Here is a 20968-nt window from a genome sequence, read left to right as displayed (position 1 = left end):
ATATTTATTTGTATGAGTCATTTATTTATATATCTGTCCTTCTTTCTCATTTCTCTACTAGTCTGTGAGTCTTGGAGTGTAGTGTCTAAAACCTATTTCACTTGTTTTTTTCAGTCTCAATACAATGTCAATACATAATAAATGTGGTGAAGTGAATTTTTCTTCACAACATTAATTTATCCCCTGTGTGGGAAAAATCATATGCGCCTGTCCCATTTAGGTTGGCTTGGCCATATGACTTGCTTTCATCAATGAAATGTGAACAGAAGTGACCTGTGCCACTTCTGAGTAGACTACTTAAGAACAATTGCATGTTTTTCCTTTTACAACATTGGCCATGTCCCAGAAGGAAACTGTTCTTTCAGACTGTGTCTCAGAATGAAGGCAACATGAAGCAGAGTTATAGACCATCTGCAATGAATCTAAAGGCTGAGCAAGAAATAAACTTTTGTACTAAACCACTGGGACATTGGAACTGTTTATTGCCACAAAATAATTTAGTCTAAGATAGGTAGATATTTAATAAATGTTGATGAAAATAAGAAAAGCTATAGAGATATGGAAGATGAATTATAGCTAGAGAACTCCAGAGTCAATTTTGTTAAACAACAATCTTCTGTTGAAAACAGATAAAAATTAAATTTCCATGAATTGCTAATTAGGAGGAATACTGGAAATTGAGGGCTGAGAGGAGAAAGGAGGATATGTAGATAATAGAGTAGGAAAATATATTTTGGTAATGCAATTTGGAAAGAAAATGAAAGTAGATTCTTGCAGGATGAGCATGTCCTTAAGATGTCTTCAGGGAGAATTTAAAGAATCTAAGGTATCTACTAAGGAGGTGTTTTTAGAATGGGTACATATTAAAGATTCCTCCTTTAGTTAAGCCAAGTAAGCTAAAAATGTTTTTCCTATTTTAAATGTCCAACTCACTCAGTTTCTATAGTCAAAGAAAAGCTGAAGTCCTGATTAATATAACACTCCAATTAAGAATATTATATGTACACCAATTAAGAATATTATATGTACACTTAATTCTTGTTATTCACAGTAGTTATGTTCCATAAACATGCACCAAACACTGAATTAGTGAATAGTGACCACTGTCCCCAGGGGAAGTACAGGTTTAAATTGCTGGGGGCCTCTACTCACAACATTTCCATCAAGTAGGCAGTACATAACCTTGCTTTATGCATGTTTCTGTCTAAAAACACCTTATTTAATATATATTGTTGATTCATTAATATTGAACTCACAACAAATAGCACTTTACTCATGCATGAATGCAGCTGATTTTAAAAATGCATTTTCTATGTAGGGGATATCACAGCCTTCTTGCACTTGGGAACTCTAGGCAACACATCAGCACTATGCTGGGGCATTATTTTAAACAGTGAAATCAACAACAAAAAAACTCACAAAAATACAAAAACCCTGATACTAAATAGATCATGAAAAGAACACTTGTTTATAATATGAAAGCTAAAACAAGAAAGCAGAGGAGCATGTTGTTCAGTCTCAGCTGGGAATGTGCACATCAAGAGACTCAAAATTCTTGCCACTCTGTACATGTGTGAAAGTGACCACAAAAGTGCCATGAGTATTGATTTGGGGATTGCAAATAAATTTTAGCAAGTAGATGAATTTGCACATACAGAATCTGCAAATAATGAGGATTAACTGTGTATCAGGGAATCGGAAGGAAAATAATGAAATGGATTATGGGGAGATGGGTAAAATGTCCACCAATGAGAAGGGAAATTAGATAAATGGATGGTTGGTTGGATGAATGGATGGACATGATGATAGATTATGGATAGATAGATAGATAGATAGATGATAGATAGATAGATGATAGATAGATAGATGGATGATAGATAGATACTAAATCTAGAGAGATGTTTTAAAAATGATGTATTTTTAGTTTCTTTCCTTATCTTCCTCCCCACTCTTTATTCCTTATTTGGTAGAATAGATGTTACCCAAAGGTATTTAGGTAGTACTTGACAGTCTAATCTATCAATGTAATGTAAAGCATTAGATCATAGAAAAGTAAGCGCAAGTTTTTCTTGGCATTCATTTTGCTTTTGGATTATTTCTTACTTAGAGATACCCTATCATCTTAACACAAATCTTAAAAGCACATTTTTATGAAAATGTTAATATTTAATAACCTAAAGTCAACATGACACCATCTACCTTAGCCAGCATGGAATGAAGTTTCTTGAAACTTACATAGCAGACATTCCTCAGTAAGTTTAAATAGAATAACCCTGTTTTGTCAAATAGATATTGGAATTTTCTGTTTGCATACAAACTCCATTATGATTTTTTACTTTGCTGTTGAATGGAAACATCTGGAACAAAACTGTTTTAAATTCACAACTCTAACTTATAGACTACTAATAAAACATCTTTTGCCAGATTCTTAAAAATGGAGAAGAGATTTGTACCTGGAAAAAAAAAGCTAAACATGATGAGAATTGAGTCAATTAACACACTCTGGCCTGGATACTTTTTGTGGAAATATTTCCTCCAAAAAAGTTTATCAAGACAAGCTTTTTACAATCCCCATTAAATTCAGTGAATGAATTGTGAAGGGTAAATTGGAACCATTATAATCTTACATTTCTTATGTAATATTCATAATCATAGTGTTACATAAGAGCGAGCTAGCATTAACAAAAGGAGCAATTTAAATTCCCACTTCTTGGAGAATGGGGCTCTGCTTGACAAACAGCCTTTCCTGCCCCATTTGCAGCACGCCCCTGCATCTCCTCCAGCGCCAATGAGACCCACACTCTCATACCAGTGATATAATAAACCCTCCACAACAGAGGGAGAAAATGAGGCAAACAAGCCCACAGCATTTCAACTTGTCAGCTTTAAATAAAATCTTCTGCAGCTGAAAATGAGAAATTTGAGGGAAGAGAATGTGTGAAGTAACCAAATTCAACACTGGGACAAAACATATTGCATGACTTATTAGTGTTTTTTTCCTGATCTGCCACAAAAGTTTTGAAATTTCACCATAATTTTTAACGAAATCTCTTTTGTCAGCAACGACTTAGAAGAAATGATTCATTTTGTTTGTTTATTTTTTTCTCCTCTTTACCCATTGATGCCTTAGGAAACATCTCAAGTTATGGCAAGCCCCTATGATATCTTAATGACTAATCCGTGACCTTTGGAAAAACTCTCATCAGTTTTTAAGTCAGAGTTGCCATAACAGAGCATGCTAGAAAAAAAGTACATGTTTTTTATACTTATTTTAATTAATTACTTATATAATACCTTCCCCAGCACTGATTTTTATATGCAAAATATTGGAGCATGCTCTCCACCTACAAAAAAAGTTAAAAAGACAAAAATGCATTTGAAGAAAGATAAAGGGAAATTTACATTCTGATAAATATATCTAATATGGATGAAATAAAAAATTATTGTGAATGTAAATCCTTTCCCTCCCCCTTTCCCCAGTGCCTGCCCTCACCACCTCACCCTACTCCCCAACCCCCCACCCCCCCACCCCCGCCTCTTACCTCCAAACACTTCCTGCTTTGCTTTCAGGAGGCTCCATTCTGTTTCCACTCAGCTCTCTCCAAACCCCTTGTCTTCCCTCTTTGTTACTTTTTCTCAGTGTTAAAATGTCCCTTGACTTTCTTTATCTTTCCTAAAAAAGCACTTGCCTGTCTTCAAAGGAAGGACAACCTCACTGGGTCCCAGCAGATACTTAGCACAAGTTGTGCATCTTCCAATGGGAGAGAGGATGGAAAAGTCAGTATCGTTTGTCCTGAATGGCTTGAGGTGTGCCCAAATTTTATATAAACATATTTTTATGTCTTTTATTTCCGATGTTGTGTCTCACATATTTTCCAAATAAGTTTAGAATACTTTCCCCTTATTCTTTTATACTCTTATACCATTGTAACACAAACTCTCTGATTTCAAACTCTTTTATTTTAAAATTCCTAGGTTACTTTGGTCAGTACATAGAATGATAGCAATATTGAAGTGTATGATCCCTGTCACCATCCTTGATGGCTCATTGTTAAGAAGTTTTTTAATCTGTCCAATGTAAAACAGGATTTCATATGTGCATTTTAAATATATTAAAGAAGTACCATGTGACAGAAAAGAGTATATGGATTGTGGATTATGGGACACCATTTGAAGTGTTGAAGAATCTATATTTAACAGAATGACCATAATCAGTTTTTTTAACCTCCTTATAATTTACTTGTAAAATGTGAAAAAAAATGAATATCATGTCATAGGATGTTAAATTAACATTAGGTGTGTTTTAGAAATATTTTCATTTTTACTTTATGATCATTATAATAATTATAAAGTAAAGGAACAGAATGGATTTAAAGTTAACTTGACCTAGCTATCCAGTAAATAGTATGAATGGTGATATCATGCAATTTCCATGCATATACTGGTTTTACAACCAGTAAAATTCTGCCAAAAGCATTAGGTTATTCTCCACAGTTGGAGGTTAGTAAGACTGGTGCCTTCTAGCCCTCTTAGACCCAAAGTTCCCATGGTGTTTTATACTCTTTATTCCAAGCTTCTTTTTCAGTAATCATGTAGGTATAATGTATATCCTGGTGTGGCCTGAAGAGCCATTTAATGACTGAACTTTTCAAAAGGAAAGCAAATATGGAATCATTTCCTTAGAAGGTATTTGTTCTGAATTGAGCTGGTTTTTGTTTCCCCACAGTGATGGCTGGGCGGACAGGTATGATGTGACAGATGGATATCAGCGAGAAGCTGTTGGTGGAATCACAATCAAGCTCCAATCTCCTGATGTCAAGTGGTTTGATGATTATTATCTGAAGCTCCGGCCAGAAACAAACCTTCGAAACCCTTGGTTTCAAGAATTTTGGCAGCATCGTTTTCAGTGCCGGCTGGAAGGGTTTGCACAGGAGAACAGCAAATACAACAAAACTTGCAACAGTAAGCAGATTTATTGTTTCATTTAGAGTGGATAAGGCTAAGGCTCCAATTTAAGTAGTGTGTCAGGGGGATAGTGGCTATAATCTGTTAGAGAAGATGACTCTTACAGAAACAGAGTGGGTATTGCTACTTACAGTGATAAACGGACTTTATTCTCACTAAGAAAAACATATCAGAGCAAATGTTTGCTCCGTGGAGATCTCCAACAATTTTATTATTTATATCATTCAAGAAATTGGCACTGTGCTGAGAGGATAACGTGAGCTCCAGAGAGGAAATGCTGTGGCTGTCCTTGAAGGCAAGAACTACATTCTGCTCATTTTGATTGTCTTTAGCAGTTAGCATAGCGTTAAAGACTTCGTAAGGGTTTCATATATTCTGAAGAATGAATCAGTGAATATTGAAGGACAGAGCCAATTCCCAGCAGGGATTTGTTGTGTATAGTTATTATGTTTCAGGAGACACATCTGAGCAGAACCATGCATTCTTACATATGTATAAGGGCTCACGATGTCCCAACTTTTGGCTTTGGTTATAAGGGTACCAAGGTGAGGAAAACTAGTTACTGCTCTCAAGAGGTTTAGTGTCTAGAAGGGAGATAGTCATGCCAGCCAATGTTGCAATCCAGTGTTGTAAGTGGTATTATAAGAGTTAAACACGGGGTCTTGGTACTCTTATTTATAAGTTGCACATTGAAAGGGAATCTCGACTCAAATAACCGAGGTAGGGCCAATATTGATCTATATGTCAAGTTTTCCAAAAATTAAGGTTTGTTAAAATTGATAAGGGATTTGTTGAGACTGCCTTATCCCCACATTGTGTAACAAGAACCCCATATGCATTTCCATACGAATAAAATGTTTGAGTTAGTGGTAGAGGTGTCTTTTATCCAAAACGCTGGAACACAACAGTGCTTTAGGGCAGTGGGTTTGAAATCCTGGCCCACAAACCAATTTCAGTTCACAGAGAAGTTGTCCCATACCAGCACAAAAATGAGAATAATGGGAATGATATAGAGAATTTTTCATAATGCACTTTCCCTCCCAGTTCATGTCCATCCTATATTTTTTGGTATCAGTTCATTCTTTTCTGAAATGAAGAAGGGAGTAAATGGTGATTTGTGATTGTTTTTAAATGTAAGTTCTTCCTAAAATAAGAACTTGGCAACCTTATGTCAGTTCCTATTAGGGTAGTGAGGGAGCGGAGGGATGCTGGAGTGTGGGATTTTGTACTGGTCACTGAAATCCAGAAATTACAGAAGGCTCATGGTGTGAGCCTGTTTGTTTCTCTCTCAATTCAGATACTGCTGTCCAAAATTTTCAAATGCTTGTTCATTTACTTTGCTTTTATTTTTATTTTCAGGAAAAAGAAATGTGTGCGAATACATAGCATTGTGAATCCGGTTATACAATTTCAATTTTTATAGATAATTTCATATTTTTCAACATTCTATCCAGTTTTTTTAATTTTTTATTGTTATGTTAATCACCATACATTACATCATTAGCTTTAGATGTAGTGTTCCATGATTCATTGTTTGTGCATAACACCCAGTGCTCCATGCAGAACATGCCCTCTTTAATACCCATCACCAGGCTAACCCATCCTCCCACCCCCCTCCCCTCCCTTCTAGACCCCTCAGTTTGTTTTTCAGAGTCCATCGTCTCTCATGGTTCGTCTCCCCCTCCGATTTCCCTCCTTTCATTCTTCCCCTCCTGCTATCTTCTTCTTTTTTTTTTTTCTTAACATATATTGCATTATTTGTTTCAGAGGTACAGATCTGAGATTCAACAGTCTTGCACAACTCACAGCACTTACCAGAGCACATACCCTCCCCAGTGTCTATCACCCAGTCACCCCATCCTTCCCACCCCACCCCCCACTCCAGCAACCCTCAGTTTGTTTCCTGCAATTAAGAATTCCTCATATCAGTGAGGTCATATGATACATGTCTTTCTCTGTTTGACTTATTTCACTCAACATAATACCCTCCAGTTCCATCCACGTCATTGCAAATGGCAAGATCTCATTCCTTTTGATGGCTGCATAATATTCCATTGTATATATATACCATCTCTTCTTTATCCATTCATCTGTTGATGGACATCTTGACTCTTTCCACAGTTTGGCTATTGTGGACATTGCTGCTATAAACATCAGGGTGCACGTACCCCTTCGGATCCCTACATTTCTATCTTTGGGGTAAATACCCAGTAGAGCAATTGCTGGATCAGATGGTAGCTCTATTTTCAACTTTTTGGGAACCTCCATACTGTTTTCCACAGTGGCTGTACCAGCTTGCATTCCCACCAACAGTGTAGGAGAGTTCCCCTTTCTCCACATCCCCGCCAACATCTGTCGTTTCCTGACTTGTTAATTTTACCCATTCTGACTGGTGTGACGTGGTATCTCATTGAGGTTTTGATTTGGATTTCCCTGATGCCAAGTGATGTTGAGCACTTTTTCATGTGTCTGGTGGCCATTTGGATGTCTTCTTTGGAAAAATGTCTGTTCATGTCTTCTGCCCATTTCTTGATTGGATTCTTTGTTCTTTGGGTGTTGAGTTTGATAAGTTCTTTATAGATTTGGATACTAGCCCTTTATCTGATGTCATTTGCAAATATTTTCTCCCATTCTGTCCATTGTCTTTTGGTTTTGTTGACTGTTTCCTTTGCTTTGCAAAAGCTTTTTATCTTGATGAAGTCCCAATAGTTCATTTTTGCCCTTGCTTCCCTTGCCTTTGGCAATGTTTCTAGAAAGAAGGTGCTGTGGCTGAGGTTGAAGGCTGTGTTCTCCTTTAGGATTTTGATGGACTCCTGTCTCACATTGAGGTCTTTCAACCATTTTGAGTCTATTTTTGTGTGTGGTGTAAGGAAATGGTCCAGTTTCATTCTTCTGCATGTGGCTATCCAACTTTCCCAACACCATTTGTTGAAGAGACTGTCTTTTTTCCATTGGACATTCTTTCCTGCTTTGTCGAAGATGAGTTGACCATAGAGTTGAGGGTCCATTTCTGGGCTCTCTATTCTGTTCCATTGATCGATGTGTCTCTTTTTGTGCCAGTACCATACTGTCTTGATGATGACAGCTTTGTAATAGAGCTTGAAGTCTGGAATTGTGATGCCGCCAGCTTTGCTTTTCTTTTTCAACATTCCTCTAGCTATTTGGGGTCTTTTCTGGTTCCATAAAAATTTTAGGATTATTTGTTGCATTTCTTTGAAAAAAGTGGATGGTATTTTGATAGGGATTGCATTGAATGTGTAGATTGCTCTAGGTAGCATTGACATCTTCACAATATTTATTCTTCCAGTCCATGAGCATGGAACGTTTTTCCATTTCTTTGTGTCTTCCTCAATTTCTTTCATGAGTATTTTATAGTTTTCTGAGTACAGATCCTTTGCCTCTTTGGTTACATTTATTCCTAAGTATCTTATGGTTTTGGGTGCAATTGTAAATAGGATCAACTCCTTAATTTCTCTTTCTTCTGTCTTGTTGTTGGTGTATAGGAATGCCACTGATTTCTGTGCATTGATTTTATATCATGCCACTTTACTGAATTCCTGTATGAGTAGTAGTAGTTTTGGGGTGGAGTCTTTTGGGTTTTCCACATAAAGTATCATATCATCTGCAAAGAGTGAGAGTTTGACTTCTTCTTTGCTGATTTGGATGCCTTTGATTTCTTTTTGTTGTTTGATTGCTGTGCCTAGGACTTCTAATACTATTTTGAATAGCAGTGGTGATAGTGGACATCCCTGCCGTGTTCCTGACCTTAGGGGGAAAGCTCTCAGTTTTTCTCCATTGAGAATGATATTCGCTGTAGGTTTTTCATAGATGGCTTTTATGATATTGAACTATGTACCCTCTATCCCTATACTCTGAAGAGTTTTGATCAAGAAAGGATGCTGTACTTTGTCAAATGCTTTTTCTGCATCTATTGAGAGGATCATATGATTCTTGTTCTTTCTTTTGTTAATGTGTTGTATCACATTGATTGATTTGCGGATGTTGAACCAACCTTGAAGCCAAGGGATAAATCCCACTTGGTCATGGTGTATAATCCTTTTAATGTACTGTTGGATCCTATTGGCTAGTATTTTGGTGAGAATTTTTGCATCCATGTTCATCAGGGATATTGGTCGGTAATTTTCCTTTTTGATGGGGTCTTTGGCTGGTTTGGGGATCAAGGTAATGGTGGCCTCATAAAATGAGTTTGGAAGTTTTCCTTCCATTTCTATTTTTTGGAACAGTTTCAGAAGAATAGGTATTAATTCTTCTTGAAATGTTGGGTAGAATTCCCCTGGGAAGCCATCGGGCCCTGGGCTTTTGTTTGTTGGGAGATTTTTGATGACTGCTTCAATTTCCTTAGTGGTTATAGGTCTGTTCAGGTTTTCTATTTCTTCCTGGTTCAGGTTTGGTGGTTGATACATCTCTAGGAATGCATCCATTTCTTCCAGGTTATCTAATTTGCTGGCATAAAGTTGCTCATAATATGTTCTTATAATTGTTTGTATTTCTTTGGTGTTGGTTGTGATCTCTCCTCTTTCATTCATGATTTTGTTGATTTGGGTCATTTCTCTTTACTTTTTGATAAGTCTGGCCAGGGGTTTATTAATCTTTTAATTCTTTCAAAGAACCAGCTCCTAGTTTCGTTGATCTGTTCTACTGTTGTTTTAGCTTCTATTTCATTGATTTCTCCTCTGACCTTTATGATTTCTCTTCTCCTGCTGGGTTTAGGCTTTATTTGCTATTCTTTCTCAAGCTCCTTTAGGTGTAGGGGTAGGTTGTGTACTGGAGACCTTTCTTGTTTCTTGAGAAAGGCTTATATTGCTATATACTTTCCTCTTAGAACTACCTTTGCTGCATCCCAAAGATTTTGAATAGTTGTGCTTTCATTTTCTTTGGTTTCCATGAATTTTTTAATTCTTCTTTAATTTCCTGGTTGACTCATTCATTCTTTAGTAGGATGCTCTTTAGCTTCCATGTATTTGAATTCTTTCTGACTTTCCTCTTGTGATTGAATTCTAGTTTCAAAGCATTGTGGTCTGAAAATAGGCAGGGAATGATCCCAATCTTTTGGTACTGGTTGAGACCTGATTTGTGACCTAGGATGTGATCGATTCTAGAGAATGTTCCATGGGCACTAGAGAAGAATGTGTATTCCATTGCTTTGGGATGGAATGTTCTGAATATGTCTGTGAAGTCCATTTGGTCCAGTGTGTCATTTAAAGTCTTTATTTCCTTGTTGATCTTTTGCTGAGATGATCTGTCCATTTCAGTGAGGGGGGTGTTAAAGTCCCCCACTATTATTGTATTGTTGTCAATGTGTTTCTTTGCTTTTGTTATTATTTGCCTTATATAATTGGTTGCTCCCATGTTAGGGGCATAGATATTTAGAATTGTTAGATCTTCTTGTTGGATAGACCCTTTAAGTAGGATATAGTGTCCTTCCTCATCTCGTATTACAGTCTTTCGTTTAAAATCTAATTTGTCTGATATAAGGATTGCCTCCCCTGCTTTCTTTTGGTGTCCATTAGCATGGTAAATTATTTTCCGCCCCCCTCACTTTCAATCTAGGGCTGTCTTTGGGTCTCAAATGAGTCTCTTGCAGACAGCATATCAATGGGTCTTGTTTTTTTATCCAATCTGATAGCCTGTGTCTTTTGATTGGGGCATTTAGCCCATTTACATTCAGGGTACCTATTGAAAGATAGGAATTTAGTGCCATTGTATTGCCTGTAAGGTGACTGTTACTGTATATTGTCTGTGTTCCTTTCTGGTCTATGTTGCTTTTAGGCTCTCTCTTTGCTTAGAGGACCCCTTTCAATATTTCTTGTAGGGCTGGTTTCATGTTTGCAAATTCCTTTAGTTTTTGTTTGTCCTGGAAGCTTTTTCTCTCTCCTTCCATTTTCAATGACAGCCTAGCTGGATAGAGTATTCTTGGCTGCATATTTTTCTCATTTAGTGCTCTGAATCTATCATGCCAGTCCTTTCTGGCCAGCCAGGTCTCTGTGGATAGGTCTGTTGTCAATCTAATGTTTTAGGTTGTAGGTTACAGATCTCTTCCCCCGAGCTGCTTTCAGGATTTTCTCTTTGTCTCTGAGACTCATAAGTTTTACTATTAGATGTCGGGGTATTGACCTATTTTTATTGATTTTGAGGGGGGGTTCTCTGTGCTTCCTGGATTTTGATGCCTGTTTCTTTCCCCAAATTAGGGAAGTTCTCTGCTATAATTTGCTCCAGAATACCTTCTGCCCCTCTCTCTTTCTTCTTCTGGGATCCCAATTATTCTAATGTTTTTTCGTCTTATGGTATCACTTATCTCTCAAATTCTGCCCTCGTGATCCAGTAGTTGTTTATCTCTCTTTTTCCCAACTTCTTTATTTTCCATCATTTGGTCTTCTATATCACTGATTCTCTCTTCTGCCTCATTTATCCTAGCAGTTACCGCCCCCATATTTGTTTGCACCTCATTAATAGCCTTTTTCATTTCGACTTGGTTAAATTTTAGTTCTTTTATTTCTCCAGAAAGGGTTTCTCTAATAACTTCCATGCTTTTTTTCAAGCCCAGCTATATCTTTAAAGTGATGATTCTGAACTCTAGATCCGACATCGTACTAATGTCCATATTGAGTAGGTCCCTGGCAGTTGATACTACCTCTTGTTCTTTTTGTTGAGGTTATTTTTTCCATCTTGTCATTTTGTCCAGAGGAGAATAGATGAATGAGAGAACAAAATGCTAACAGGGTAACAACGTCCCCAGAAAATATACTCTAAACAAATCAGAAAAGACCTGAAGCAGGAGGAAAAGAAAGGGAAAGAGAGAAAAAAGAAAAAAAAAAGGAAAAGGAAAAGATAAAGATAAAAACAAACAAAAACAGAACAAAACAGAAAAAAAAAACAGAATATGATCAAATATGATCAGGCCTGTGTATAGATCAGTGCCACACACTAGATTTGGGGCGTATTTTGGTCTGTTAGAAGAAAGTGCCTCCCAAAATTTTAAGGAAGAAAAACTTATATATGTACAAAAATAAGGGTTGATATGATGATGGGATGGAATATGACTGTAAAGGTGAAAATTATAAAAAATGTTATAAAAGGAATTGATAAGAAGTTGTTTGAAAAAAGAAAGAAGAGGATTTAAAAACAAAAAAGAAATAAAGGGGAGAGAATGTGATCAGGCAGGGAGTAGAAAAAAACCATACACTAGAGATTTAGGGTATATTTTGAGCTGTTAGAAGAAACTATCTCAAATTTTTAAAGAGAGAACAACTTATATATATATATGCCAAGAAAACAGGTAACTACTATAAAGGGGTAGAATATGACTCTAAAAATGAAAAATAAAAATGTTTTTAAAAAAAGGGATTGATAAGATGTTGGTTGAAAAAGGGAAAAAGAAAAATTCAAAAAAAAAAAAAGACAATTAAAAAAAATTAACTTTGAAAGACTAAAGAATCATGGTAAAAAAAAAAACATGGATTCTATGTGCAGTATTCCCCTAGCGCTGGAGTTCTGCCATTCTCATTGATTGGTAAACTTGGTCTTGGCTGGCTGTTCTCGCTGATCTTCTGGGGGAGGGGCCTGATACCATGGTTCCCAAATGTCTCTGCAGGAGGCGGACTTGACCTGCCCTTGCCGGTCCAGGCTACGTAATATGCTTGAGTTTGTTCTCCAGAGCTTTTGTTCCCTGCAAGCTTTCCGTACAGCTTTGGAGGCTGAGAGTGAAAATGGTGGCCTCCCAATCTCTGCCCCGAGGAGCTGAGAACTCAGAGCGCCGCTCCTGATTGAGCCCCCAGAGAAAAGCAGTAAGTCACTCCCGTCTCCCCGGTCTTCGGCCACACTCCGTGCTCCCCCGGCCTGTGACCGAGCGTTTCTATCTCTGGCACCTGACCCCGTGTGGAGTCTCCAAACCCCACAGATCCCTGCAGTGGGCTCCCACGCTGCTCCTCCCAGGGGGAGGAAGGTGAGTCTCCCCGGATCTGCTGCTTGTTGGGTCCCTGCTGGAGGAGCAGTGGCCGACTGTGCCCCGGATGACGGTTTATGACAACCCCGAGCTGAGAGCATGCACCTTGGCTCTGTCTCTGCAGCCGGCTTCCCTGCTCTGATAGCTGGGAGCTCTGCCACACTCAGGCACCCCGGTCTTTCTGTGACCCCAAGGGTCCTGAGACCACACTGTCCTGCGAGGGTTCCACCCCCCGCTTAGCCACTGGAGTCACGTCCCTCAGCGGAGCAGACTTCTAAAAGTTCCGATTTTGTGCTCGGCTGCTCTATCACTTGCCAGAAGCAGCCGACAGAGGCCCCTCCCCCACCATCTATCCTCCCGAATATCTCCTCGGATTCACTTCTCCACCCTTTCTACCTTCCAGAAAGTAGTCGCTTTTCTTTTCAGAGTGTTGTTGCTATTCTTTTCTTCGATCTCCTGTTGAGTTTGTAGGTGTTCAGAATGGTTTGATCCCCATCCAGCTGAATTCCTGAGACCAGACAGAATCCAGGTCTCCTACTCCTCTGCCATCTTGCTCCGCCCCTCCTCTATCCAGTTTCTGATGGCCACAGACTTATTTCCTCTCCTGAGATTTGGGAAACTCTTCTGCTCTGGGTTCCAATTCTATGATTGTGTACAGATTATTATATGTAGCTACATTCAAGGAGTTATAAAGAGTAAACAATAGATATGATCTAATCTTCATTCTCTTTTACCAAGGTGCTAGTGACTGTCCCTAACAGTGTGGCTAAGGGAATTTTTCCAGTTGATCTTCATCCTATTGTGTACCAATGCTCTTTTCCTATGCCTTTTTGTCTGAAATGTTTTCTCCTTGAAATAGTTCTTTGTTTCTCTACTGTTAGAGACCTATTTAGATACAGTCTTGAAAAACTCTTTAATTGATTTCCATAGAATATTATTTCTATGGAAATTGTTGTGTTAAAGCCTCCCTTTCAACATATTGCTGTAGCTCTGTCTTTCACGTAACTACCCTGATATAATTTCTCTGCTCAGAATTGGCTCCTTACTCTAGTATTAGAAAGCACTCTTCAGCTACTCTGCCACCCCTGGAATCTTATCTGACAATGATGTCATTTTGTACATAAACATGGACACTTATGTGAAGTACCTCTGTTATTCTTCTCAATAAGGGAAGCACTATGATTATCCTTATTTAAAAATAACAAAACCAAGATTTAGAGAGAAAAAATAACTTGCTCAAGGTCACCTAACTATTAAACACTGGAACTTATACTTGGACTCAGGTTTGTCTAAAGTTTAACCAATATGATATACTAAAGAGATAGAATATGACAGTGTTCTAAAAATTGCCATCAAATTTGCATTATGTAATAGTTAATAAATAGGCCAAAGATACAAAAAAGAAAAATCTTAAAATTATTTGTATATGACTATGGAATGCAATAAGGGATACCCAAATGTTCACTACTCTCTACTTTTGACCATATTTCCTTATTTATTCAAATGTCCTTTTTGTATCTTAATCCCCATCTTCAAATTTAGTATATGTGCTGCCAAAGCGAGCACTATCTTAATCCCCATCTTCAAAGAGGCCCCAGTAGGTTACTTGTATTATAACACTACTGAATTTACCAGTGTTTTCCTAAATATAATGCACTTAAGCCCTTTCATCAGGCAGTGTGCATAAGACAACCATTTTTGAGTTGGAGTGTTAAGAAGTATTAAGAGTTTAACATAACATAATAAAAAAAAAAAAAGTATTAAGAGTTTGTAATTCATGCCAGTCAAGAAGTTTTACATTACTCACTGTCTACAGTACATTAAATTGAACAGAGAGTTCAAAAAGAAAAATGGCTTGACCCAAAGAATAGAAATATTCATAGCTGAATTACGCTTATTTTTCTTAGGAGATTCTTGGGAGGCAAAGTATAAAAGTTAGGAGAGGTATCTAAATCTAGTAGTCCAGAATTAGCAGCAGCTTTATAGAGAATATGCCCCATTTATATGAATTCTTCAATGCCTGTTAGCTTTGCCTATTCTCTTATATAATATAAATAGAATCTTACATTATTTGTTTTTTTGTGTCTGGCCTTTTCCCCTCAAAGTAATGTGGTAGAGCTTATCCCATCATTGCATATATTAGTAGTTTATTGTTTTTTATTGCTGCTATGTCATGTCCCTTTGTATGGATTTACTACCTGAATTTACCTATCAGTTCTTCTATAGATGGACATTTGGATTATTTACAGTTTTAGGTATTAGAAATAAAGATTTTATTAATAAGTATGTACGTATTTTCTGGAAGACCTATATCCTAATTATTGTTAGATGTATACCTAGTAATGGAATTGCTACATCATAGGCTCTGCATATGTTTAGATTTAGTAGATAGTGCCAAGCAGTTTTCCAAAATGGTTGGACTAATTTCTACTTTCCCTGAAATGTATGAGAGTTCAAATTGCTCTGCACTCTTGTCAACACTTGGTTCTATCTTTTTTTTTTAAACATTCTGCAAGTGTGTGTTTGTATCATATTGTGATTTTGATTGGCTTTCCATTATCTATTACCAAGTTACGTTCCTTCTCATATGCGTATTGGAAATTTGGGCATCTTATTTTGTAAAGTGTCTGTTCAAGTCTTTTGCACATTTCTTTGAGTTGATTATCTTTTAACATCTATTTTAAGACTTCCTTATATAATGTGGATATATGTATCATGAAAACTGCCCAATTAGACCATGGCTTATTTTTAGTTTCTATTTCTCTCATTAGTTATTTGTTTTCTATTTGTCCACTTGTTCTTCAATTCTTTATTTCTCTTTTACTGCCTTCTTGTGGATTTATCAATAATTTTTATTATCTTATTCTATCACCTCTCTTAATATTTTTGTTTCATCTCAGTATAATTCATTTAGTTTTCAATAGAAATTACTAAATGAATCTTTAAGTTGGTTCTTGTTTATATTCAAAAATCTTGCAAATATTTATATCTGTTTATCCCCCACACTATTTTTTGCTATTGCCATATGATTTATTTCTATATGTATTATATACCCCACAGGCTTTGCTAGGATTGTTGCTCTAAATGGTCAACAGTCATATTTACCCACTTTAGTGTTCATTCCTTCTTGTACTTCCTTGCTTTCACCAGTGATATTTTTCAGCCTAAAGAATTTCTTTTAGTATTTCTTGTAATATAGGTCTACTGCCAACAAATTTTATCAGCTTTTTTTTCATAAGAATATCTATATTTCACATTTATTTTTGAAAAAATGTATTCGCCAAGTATAGCTTTCTGTATTGCCGGGTCTTCTTCAGTTTATTTAATTTTTTTTTGAAAACAGCATTCCATTTTGTTTTCTGTATTCCATTATTTCATTGAGAATTTAGCCATCTTTCTTAATGTTGTACCCTTGATACAAATGTGTCTTTTTTTCTAGGCTTTTAAGATTTTTTTTAAGTTTTTAGTTGATTTTGATGAGATTAGGTGTGATTTCCCTTATATATATTTCATCCTTTGGGTTTCCAGAACTTCTTAAACCTGTGGAAGAAAGACCTGTATCAGTTTTGAAAATTTCCCAGACATTATTTCCTGAAACATTCCTTCCGCCACATTTTTCTCCCTCTCTGCTCCTTCTTGTGCTCAAATACACCTATTAGATTATTTGACTGTGTCATACAGGTGACTTTTTCTCCGGGCTTTCTTCTCTTTTTCCTCTCTGTGCTTCAATTTGATTCGTTTCTATTATTCTGTCTTTGATTATACCAATCATATCCCCATCTATGTCTCATCAGCTGTTAAACAAAATAAGTTTTTAATTTCAGATATGGTGTTTTACAGTCCCAGAATGCCCATTTTCTTTCTTTTTATAGTCTTCAATTTTCTGTTGAAATATTCTTTCTCATCCACTTTTTTAAATCATTTATCCTATTTCCTTGAACAGATTGATTATAGCTATTTTACGGTCCCTTTTTTCTAATTCTAACATCTGGATCTTCTGTCAGTCTTCTTCTATTGACTTATTTTTCACATTCGTTACATTTTGTGCTTCTTGACACATCTACCATGTTTTCTTTTGTGCTAGACATTGAGTATAAAATACCATACAGATTGAATTTTATATTATTTTCCCCCCCAGTGATGGTTCACCCTGTCCAGATTCAAAGAAATTGAAATGAGGTAAGTTGCAACATAAGATAGAAGGAGTCAACTTCTGGTTTAAAAATGTCTTTAAGGGACAGCTGACATGGAATTTCAGTTGAGAGTCTAGTGTATCCCATGCCCTGGCTGACTGACTCAATCAGATTTTTACTATTTTTGAGCTTTGCTCCCCAGCTTCCTATACCATACGGTTTCTAAATTTGGCATGCATTGTGAGGAAAGCACTAATTGAAGTTTGAGCAGTTTCTATTCCTCAGGTGGGTCTTTTCTTTCAGATAGTATCAAACAATGGGAGATTTCAGTCTTCCTCTTCAAAACCTTGAGCCTCTGTGCAGCCCCCAGAATCAGCAAATGAATCACAAAGGAAAAAGACTACCATGCACTTAGGGCTCCTGTTGCCTATAAATTGAGATAGCAGATCATTTCAATATCCAAAAGTACTTCTGGTTTCTCTTTTTCCAGAACTGTCATGTACTGTGTGGAGTTACACCTCCCCCTCCCCCCAGCTACATGTCATATCCTTTCCCAGGACCTCAGAAGGTGACTTTATTGAGAAATAGCATCATCACAGATGTAATTAGCTAGTATAAGGACACACTAGAGTAGGATGGGCTCTTAATCTCCCCAAAAGAGAAGTGACAGAGAGACAGAGACACACACAGGGAAAGTGACGGGAAGACACAGGCAGAAACTTGAGTGATGCAACCCAAGGACAAGGATTGCCAAAGATCAATGGCCACCACCAGAGGCTAGGAAGAGGCAAGGAAGGACTCCACCAAGAGTCTCAGAGGAAGCTCGGCCCTGTCGACACTTTGATTTCTGACTTCTGGCCTCCAGAACCATGAGAGAATAAATTTCTGTTGTTTTCAGCCACCTAGTTTGTGGTACTTTGTATGGCCACCCTAGTAAACTAATGTCCCTTCATTCAGACCAAACTAGATTGGCAGCCTTGTCCAGAACCTGCAGATGCCCTCAAACAAGAAAGCAGCGGGTGACACCTGCCCACTTTCAGAGGTCTCCTCTTTGTTCATTCATTCTTTGTTGTGTCCATACATCTTCACTGCCTTTAAATTTTTTTAAATTTTGCATTTCTTTGGCCTATTAAAGTTATGCAGTAAAAGAATTTTCCATTTGCTTTCTTCTCCATCCTACCTAACACCAGAGGCTCCTCCTTTATTTTTTGTTTTTTAATCATCACTACCTTCACAATCCCAATTTGGATATATAAGTGAACCCTGCAATTTATAATGTCCAAAATGCTTATACGTTTGTTAATTTTTGTTTTATTTCTAAGCATTTAAAAACTTAAATCAAAATATTACTATAAACCTTCAGTGTCTTAACTAAGTGGTTTTGACAGAATTTAGGTTTATATACTATTAACAGTGAGCCCAATTTCAGTAAATTTTACTTAAATTGCACAATTATGTTAGAATTGAATTATAAACTAAATGACTAGTAATGATAATAAATTAAAGTATGAAGAATATAGTTTAACTTTTCTAATTGTTTATTTAAATAACCCAGTAATAAGAGCTACAGAGAATTAAATTAAAACTGTTTTCTAGTAACTGTATGCTATTCTATTTTTGAACGAATTTAAGGACCCATTTCCTTTACAGTTACACTGTCACCCACTGACATTCATTTACTGTCTCCTTTCTATGATTTCACCCTGTCACTTCCAGTTTCTTCCAGAGGTGTCATTTATGACATTAACACACAAACATTCTTAGCTGGATGTCCTGAGGGCACCTCAAACTCACCTACCTAAAACTTGCCTCATTATAACTTTTGCAACCACAGCCCTAAACTTTGAGTTCCTCCTTTTAGCATCTCCAGTTTGAGTAAATGATAAACCCATCTACCCTGTCTCCCAAGGTGTAGGGAAAAGTGGTCCTCTCCTATTCCCCTTCTAGCATCCTTTCAGCCAACTGGTGACCAAATACTGTTAATTCTACTGTTTGAACATTTTCCACATCTGTTCTCTGTTCTTCATTGCTGGCTGAATTAAAATCTTTAAGCCACTGCTGTGGTTTGGTTCTTCATCATCTCTCACCACATATATTAGAAAAATCTTCCTATTTAATCTTCTTACTGATACCAGATTCTTCCTCCTCCATTTTATGCTGACAAATAACCCCAAAAGAGTCCATATAAAGAATGAATCTCATCCTTGTTACTCCCATTCTTAATGATCTTCCATGGTTCTCCAATGTCTATAAAAAGGAAACCCACCTCTTTGCCCCAGCCAAAACTCTTCAAATTCACCATATATGTTTTTCAAATCTCAGCTTCTATACCTTAAGCCCAAGAAGTCTATGCTCCAAGCACTTCACAGATTGTGCTCATCCAGTGTCAAGTGGCATGCCTACTTAAGTCCCTGAACTTTTGCACATGCACTTTTGCTCAGTGAAAGACCTACCTCAAGATATTTGTCAATTCCACTGAGCTTATATTCTCATGGTTTCAGATGACTTCAGTTTCCTGTTCTCAAAGAAACTGTGTTTTTCCTCAGGTCACTTCCTTGCCTTTTGTCTTCTTTTTGTCACATACCAATCCAGATATTGAACGTAGATCCTCCATTCCCTTTATTTTTATACCGCTCACACAGGCATTTCTGCATATGCCAAACTACTATCAATAAAATGAAGATGAGAAAAATGGGTTCAGAGCAACATAAAAGTCCTTTGGCCAGGAGGGCATTTCTGGTGCTATTTCTTGAGCCAGTGATAATCACTAGGATGTGTTTCTTTTGAAAAAAATTAATGTATAGTTATGATTTTTGCACTTCCCTATGTTCGTGTTCTGAGTTTACCTTAACTAACCCACCTCCAAATAAAAGTTCTATTGCCACCAGATCCAGTCTAACATTCCTTCCAGCTCAAATTTCTCACAATCTCCCCACACACACACCCACTCCCACCATATTTCTGCCACTATGTTGCTTGATTCCTCTCCCTTTCTTTCTCTATAACCCTTCCTCCCTTTCCTCTCAATATTTTTATATGCCACAGTAAATATCTCTCCATTTAATAGGTAGAGCTGTTGATCTGTTTCTTTGTTTTCTTGTCTCCTTCAAAATTTTACCCTTGGAGAAGGGTTGCTCACCTTTTGAGCCCAAAGCTGCTACTGAAGTTACATTGCCAAGCAGAAAGCCATTTACTCCAGAGAATACATGATGCCATCCTCAGAGGAGATAAAGCAGCTACAGCAATATAATTTTTTCCACTGTATTACACTAACATATAAATAGATTTTTCACATTGTTACACCAGTATGTAAACATTTTATGTCCATCTGTCTCCATTAAATTATAAATTTCTCAAGGAGAAGAACTGTCTTACTCATCTGTGTTTTCCAAATTCCTAGCATGATGCCTTATATAGAGCAAGTATGTGATAAATATTGTTATATGAATGTGACTTCATTTCTCTTAGACCCACGTAGTGTTACAATGGCTAGAGGACCTAGAACGGAGGTTCCCAATCTGTGGGCTACAGGTCCCAAGGTCATGTTGATTTGTTGCCTGGATCTAGAATTCTTATCTGGTTTATCATTATCAGTGAACTGAACTGTGCCTTCAATATCCTGTGTGAACATGTGTGTGTTTATATATGCAAGTACCTTATTTTTATGCACAAGCTGTTGCAGTTAACAAATTACAAATTAATTTTAAATTGCTCAAATCATGGTAGCTTATTACCATTACACATTTTCTATATAAAAGATACTAGCAGTACAAATCGCATTTATGGTGTGGAATTTTTTGACATTAAAAACATTTCCTGTTAATTTCACTAGCTTGGAGGTAGCTCTTTTCCATATTTGTTATGGCAAGTTTCCAGCCAGAGATGTCCACATTTTCTCTGATAAATA

At 36.9% G+C, this 20968-nt stretch overlaps 1 protein-coding gene across 1 annotated transcript in view; it reads left to right on the top strand.

Annotated features, from left to right (window-relative positions):
- GRM5 (glutamate metabotropic receptor 5) overlaps positions 1–20968 on the top strand; it is a 576450-nt gene that overhangs the window by 412956 nt on the left and 142526 nt on the right. The window contains exon 4 of the mRNA XM_021679107.2: positions 4727–4962. Coding sequence (XP_021534782.1) covers positions 4727–4962 — 236 coding nt within the window. The remainder of the gene's footprint in view (positions 1–4726; positions 4963–20968) is intronic.

Source organism: Neomonachus schauinslandi, chromosome 11 (assembly GCF_002201575.2).
Source record: "Neomonachus schauinslandi chromosome 11, ASM220157v2, whole genome shotgun sequence".
NCBI classification, from domain to species: Eukaryota; Metazoa; Chordata; class Mammalia; order Carnivora; family Phocidae; genus Neomonachus; species Neomonachus schauinslandi.
This window is presented reverse-complemented; position numbering and strand designations above follow the sequence as displayed.